This window comes from Otolemur garnettii, unplaced genomic scaffold (assembly GCF_000181295.1).
Source record: "Otolemur garnettii isolate 467f Iridium unplaced genomic scaffold, OtoGar3 scaffold00021, whole genome shotgun sequence".
NCBI lineage: Eukaryota > Metazoa > Chordata > Mammalia > Primates > Galagidae > Otolemur > Otolemur garnettii.
Window position 1 is genome coordinate 17,401,388 of NW_003852416.1, and position 6,635 is coordinate 17,408,022.

Genomic DNA, 6,635 nt, shown 5'->3' on the forward strand with positions numbered 1-6,635 from the left:
TTTTTTTTTTTTTTTGGACAGTCTCATTATGTTGCCCTTGGTAGAGTGCTATGGTGTCACAGCTCACAGCAACTTCAAGCTCCTGGGATTAATTGATTCTCTTGCCTCAGCCTTCCAAGTAGCTGGGACTGCAGGCGCCCACCACAATGCCCAGCTATTTTTTTGTTGTTGTTGGAGTTGTCATTGTTGTTCAGCTAGTCCAGGCCAGGTTCGAACCCGCCACCCTCGGTGTATGTGGCTGGTGCCCTACCTACTGAGCTATGGGTGCTGCCTCTTCTAGAAGTTTTTACTTACAGATCTTTACATTTGGGTTTATGATCCTTTTTTTTTTTTTTTGTAGTTTTTGACCAGGGCTGGGCTTGAACCTGTCACCTCCAGCATATGGGGCTGGTACCCTACTCCTTTGAGCCACAGGCACCGCCCTTATGATCCATTTTTAATTACATGTTTTGTACAGTAAGACCTGTAGATTATGTTAATTTTTCTACACAGGGAGAGCTAGTTATTCCAACATCATTTATTGAAAAGATTGTCTTTTCTCCACTAGCTCACCTTTGTACTTTTGTTGATAGGCATTCTATCTCTGGATTCCCTATTCCATTGATCTATTTGTCATTACACCAGTACCACAGTGCTCTGATTATGTAGGTTTATGGTAAAGCTTGAAATAGGTAGGTTAAGTTTCCCAAATGTGGATCTTTTGCATTTTCTTTTCTTTTCTTTTTTTGTTTTTTTGGAGACAGAGTCTCACTTTGTCACCTTCGGTAGAGTGCTGTGGTGTCACAGCTCACAGCAACCTCCAACCTCCCAATTCTTGGGCTCAAGTGATTCTCTTGCCTCAGCCTCCCAAGTAGCTGAGACTACAGCCCAAATTCTTGGGCTTAAGCTCCCACAACACCTGGCTCCCTTTTCATGGTTCCTATTTTCCTTCTTTTCTGACTACTGAATAAACTGCTAATTTTTTTTGAGACAGTCTCACCGTGACCCCCTTGGTAGAGTGCTGTGGCGTCATAGCTCACAGCAACCTCTAACTCTTGTGGCGTCATAGTTCACAGCAACCTCTAACTCTTGGATTTCAGCAGTTCTCTTGCCTCAGCCTCCTGAGTAGCTGGGACTATAGGTGCCCACCATAATGCCCGGTTATTTTTCTGTTGCAGTTGTCATTGTTGCTTATCAGGTCCGGGCTAGGTTTGAACCCTCCAGCCCTGGTGTATGTGGTGGGTACTGTAACCACTGTGCTACAGGTGCCAAGCCAAAACTGGTAATTTTTGATTGGATTCTTGTTATTTATAAATTTTGCCTTGTAGAGATATTTTTGTATTCCTGTAAGTATTCTTCAGGTTTGTTTTTTGATGCGGTTAAATTACTTGGGAATAGATTGATCCCTTTGGATCTTGTTTTAATCTTTGTTAGGCAGGACCAGAGCAGTATTTAAATAATTATTCTGGCTGGCCTCTGGTGGCCTATGCCTGTAATCCTAGTACTCTGGGAGGTGGAGGTGGGAGGACCACTTGAGGCCAGAAATTTGAGACTACTCTGAGTAAAAATGAGACTCCTGTCTCTACTAAAAATAGAAAAAATTAACCAGGTGTGGTGATACATGCCTTTTGTAGTGGTGCATGCCTTTAGTTCCAGTATTGAAAATAAGTAAGTAAATAAATAAATTTGCCCTATAGACACAGACTTTTCTGATTACTCTGCCTACTGCTACTTAAGTGATGAGTTATTCAGTCTGGCTGATTGAGATGGAAACCATTCCTAGCTTTGAGCTTCAGGGATTGTTACCCCCTCTAATCCTTTGGGCTGGTTCTTTTTCCAGACTTCAGGCCATTTCCTTACCCACATGTGCTAATCAATACGTAGATGAAGACTTAAGGTAGTCTGGGTGCTGTGGCTCAACGCCTGTAATCTCACACTTGGGAGGCCAAGATGGGTGGATTGCTTGAGTTCACAAGTTCAAGACCAACCTGAGACAGAACAAGACCCCATCTCTAAAAATTGCTGGGTGTTGTGGTAGGTGCATGTAGTCCCAAGGCAAGAGAATCTCTTGAGCCCAAGAGTTTGAGGTTGCTGTGAGCTATGATGTCATATGATGTCAAAGCACTCAACTGAGGGCAACAGAATGAAACTGTCTCAAAAAAAAAAAAAAAGACTTAAGGATTTACTCTCTGCAGATTTTAGTTTTTTAAAAAATAAAAAAGTAGGGCTGGGCATCTGTAGCTCAGCGGCTAGGGAACCAGCCATGTACACGGGAGCTGGCAGGTTCGAATTCAGCCTGGGCCTGCCAAACAATGACAATTACAACCAAAAAATAGCCGAGTGTTGTGGCAGGCACCTGTAGTCCCAGTTACTTGGGAGGCTGGGCAAGAGAATTGCTTAAGCCCAAGAGTTGGAGGTTGCTGTGAGCTGTGACAGCATAGTACTCTACCCAGGTCGACAGCTTGTGACTCTGTCTCAAAAAAAAAAGTAGTAGTAAGTAAACTTTTATGAATACTGTTTGAGATTTTTAAAAATGGAAGTGTACCTAAAGCTTTACCAATAAATGAGTTTTATTTCCTATGCTTTATCATATGACCATAATTGCAATTGAAGTCTTTTCTAATCACTCTTGTGATTTCTCTTAATTCATTAAGTTTACCCATTTCATTTCTGACTCCTATTTAAACTTATGTAAGAAATAGGCGTATCCCAAAAATATCTATCTTTCAGATTACATAATTGTAATTCTCTACTGTAAATTTTTTCCATATGTTGGTTTTAATGTCCATGTGAACAGAAATCCAGTGGAGTCAAATCTGGCAAACATAGAGGCTAAGAAAATGGTCTATCTCTTCCAATCTACCTGTTAGGGAATTTCTCATGTAGAAACTGTCTAATATGCAAAGCAAAGTGACAAGGAGTCCTAATTGTTCAAACTGAGGAATGAAATAATTTTGCAGCATTACTAAATAGCTATCACCATTAACAACATGCCCTTCAAAAAAGAATGGCCCTATGACTTGCTTTTTTCCCAAAGTACATCATACATTAACTTTGGGAGAACCTCTTTCATGTTCAGCAGACTCATGTCGATTTTCATTTCCCCAAATAAGGCAATTATACCTGTTGACCTTGCCACTAAGGTAGAATGTTGCTTCATTGGAGAACATTAAGTTATTCAAAAATGCATCATTGTTGATAAGTTTTTCCTTGAACTGGTGACAGAAAGTTTTGCATGATAATCCTATTCTAATAACATTTGATGCACTCAAATTTGTATGCTTTCATGTGTAGGGGCAGTGCCTGTGGCTCAATGTGTATACTTTCATGTGAAGTCTTGTCCATAGAATCTTATGCATAGTAGACTTGAAAGCTTCAGCTCAAGTAATGCCCATCTTAATGACTTTCTTGGACTTCTCTCAAAGGTTTCTTCTATGGATGCTACAGTTTCTTCACTAACACGTGGCCTACCAGACTATGGCTTATCATTGACAGAACCTGTTTCTTTAAATTTTTTTTAATCCAGTTGGATATGGAATTTTGTGTTGTGCTTCTTTCTTGTAATGAGTTCTAAAACCTTTGGACAGCAGGAGTAGATTTTAGTTCAGCCAACAAAAGAACACAATTTCCTTTCTCTTCTAGTGAAGATGTAGATCAACAATGATTCTGAAAAATAAGGAATTTTTAAGTTAAATTTCTAAAAATTTCTGAAGACAAAGGAAAAACACTAGATACATTAAGCTTTCTAATCCTTTTTACGAATACTTTCTATCACAGATACATATTTTTTCTTCAGTCATTAAAAGGAATGAAGTATCTGATAATTTTTTTGATGATCCTTGAAAGTATGCTAAGTGAAAGAAGAGAGAAAAAAAATAAAAGGTCATTGAGGGCATGGTGGCACTTGCCTGTAATCCTGGCACTCTGGGAAACTGAACTGGGAGGATTACTTGAGGCCAGGAGTTTGAGACTAGCCTGAGAGCAAGAGTCTGTGGTGGCGCCTGTAGCTCAGTAGGTAGGGTGCTGGCTACATAACACCGAGGCTGGTAGGTTTGAACCTGGCCTGGGCCAGCTAAAACAACAATGACAACTGTAACAACAACAAAAATAGCTGGGCGTTGTAGCAGTCACCTGCAGTCCCATGGCACTCTATCCAGGTTTATAGCTTGAGAATCTGTCTCCAAAAGAAAAAAAAAAGATCAAGAGCCTGTCTCTACAAAAAATAGGAAAATTAGCTAGATGTAATGTGCACCCATAGTCTTAGCTACCTGGGAGGCTGAGGCAAGAGGATTACTCAAGTCCAGTCTGAGTTTGCTATGATGCCACTGCACTCTTGCTCTGAGGACAGAGCAGGACTCTGTCTCAAAAAAATAAAATAAGGCCACATATTTTGGGGTTTCATTTATATAAAATATCCAGAAAAGTTAAATCCATAGAGTCAGACCCAGATTGGTGGTTGCCAGAGGTTTTGGGGAGGGAAAAGTGGGGAGAAACTGCTTAATGAATAATGGATTTTGCTTTGCAGTTATAGAAATAAGTTGAAACTAGAGAGACTTTGTGGTTACACATTATGAATGTATTAAGTACCGCTGACTTGTTTACTTTAAAGTGGTTATTTGTCTCAAATGAATTTCTCCAATAAATTATTACTATAAGAAAGCTACAAAGACGGTTTATTTAAAAATTGATTTAGTATTATAAATTATGTTCAAAATGGGAATAAGTTAGGTTTTAGATGTTTTTACAAATACTGATATAGTAATAAAATATTCATAAACTTTAAAGGGGTATTATTCATTCTTATTTAAGGCTATTTACAATTGAAAGCTTCAAAAAGAAGTGAAACCTGGGCTCAGCACCCGTAGCTCAGTGATTAAAGCACTGGCCACATGCACCGAGGCTGGCGGGTTTGAACCCGGCCTGGGCCAGCTAAACAACAATGACAACTGTAACAAAAAATAGCTGGGCATTGTGGTGGGCACCTGTAGTCCCAGCTACTTGGGAGGCTAAGGCAAGAGAATTGCTTAAGTCCAAGAGTTCGAGGTTTCTGTGAGCTGTTGACACCATGGCATGCTACCAAGGGGACACATAGTGAGACTCTGTCTCAAAAAAAAATAATAATAATAATTGCTTAGTACACACATTTTAAAAACATGTATTTACTTAAAATTATGTATTTTCATAAACCTGTAGTCTCAGTGCCTTTTCTGGAATCTAGGGTTAAAGTTAGTAATTATTGGCAGTTGTGCTTAATTATTTGGAATTATATAGATCTGGGTAGAAATAAAATCATTTTTCTAAATTTACATAGTTTAGAAATATCAGTACAATTTTCAGCATATTTACCATATTCAATATGTTTTAATAGGTAATTAGGCAGTTTCCAAGCAAGAGTTTTTCGAATATTTTTAACAGATATCAGATGCCAATATTAAGCTGCTAAATCACTGATTTTCTTTTCTAGAATTCAGCCATACAATTAAAATGACAACCTCCTGGAGCGATCGCTTACAGAATGTAGCAGATATGCCTGCTAACATGGATAAGCATGCCCTGAAAAAGTATCGTCGTGAAGCCTATCATCGGTAAATATTTTGTATATTTAATCCTCATAATAGCTCTGTGAAGTAGGCACTATCTTTGTTTTACAGATGATGAAGTTAATGTATAGAGAAATTAGGTAATTTACCCTAGATTACATATATAGTTTGTGATTAATAAAAGTCCTTATGAGAAAGAAGTCTAGCTGTTAGGAAATTGCACCTAAGTTGGCAAGAATGAAATTCTTAACTGGCATTTACCCACAAACTGATTGTAACTTTTAAAACAGATTTTTAAAATTGGCAACATTTTCTTGTTTAAACTTTAATACTTTCTCTAAATCATTTTTCTTTAATAAGTTTAAGTTGTATTTTCTTTTTACTTACCTCTTTTTATAGACTGAATTGAATTAAATGCCTGCTTCTCCCTAAATCTTCAGTAGCTAAGATACGTGGAAGTAGGTAATATATTAGGAATCAGTAATTTTTTTTTTTTTCTGTTTTTGGCTGGGGCCAGATTTGAATTCGCCACCTCTAGTATATGGGCCCGGCGCCCTACTCCTTTGAGCCATAGGCTCTGCCCAGGAATCAGTAATTGTAAGCAGAAATTAGAAGTTTATATTTTCAGTGAATTTGTGGGATAGTACGATCTGGGCCCTACAAGAACCATTTCTGCCTCACACCCTAGGAAAACCAAGGATAAGTACAAATGCTAGTACTTGATACTGTTAAAAATTGCATGTGAACCTCAGAAAATGTAAAACAATTAATAATCACTTAGCTGTTTCTGGGCTAGAGGAAAAAGGAAATGAATATTTTTTATAGAGACAAGAGTCTCACTTTATCGCCCTTGGTAGAGTGCTATGGCAACATGCAGCTCACAGCAACCTCCAACTCCTGGGCTTGGACGATTCTTTTGTCTCAGCCTCCTGAGTAGCTGGGACTACAGGTGCCTGCCACAACACCTGGATATTTTTTTGTTGCAGTTCAGCCAGGACTGGGTTTGAACCTGCCACCCTCAGCACATGGGACTGTGCTGAGACACAGGTGCCGCCCATGAATATTACTTTTAAAGTCTTACTGAAAAATGGTTAAGGTTTATACCTTTTTTTTTTT

General features: G+C 38.6%; 1 protein-coding gene across 2 annotated transcripts in view; it reads left to right on the top strand.

Annotated features, from left to right (window-relative positions):
* The first annotated feature begins 5,458 nt into the window (after positions 1 to 5,458).
* The window catches only part of NT5C2 (5'-nucleotidase, cytosolic II), an 85,133-nt gene continuing 83,956 nt past the window's right edge, over positions 5,459 to 6,635 (top strand). The window contains exon 1 of one of the 2 annotated variants that reach the window (XM_012803645.2): positions 5,459 to 5,564. In XM_012803645.2, coding sequence (XP_012659099.1) covers positions 5,464 to 5,564 — 101 coding nt within the window. In that variant the 5' untranslated portion in view covers positions 5,459 to 5,463. The remainder of the gene's footprint in view (positions 5,565 to 6,635) is intronic. The other variant, XM_012803644.2, reaches the window with a different exon arrangement.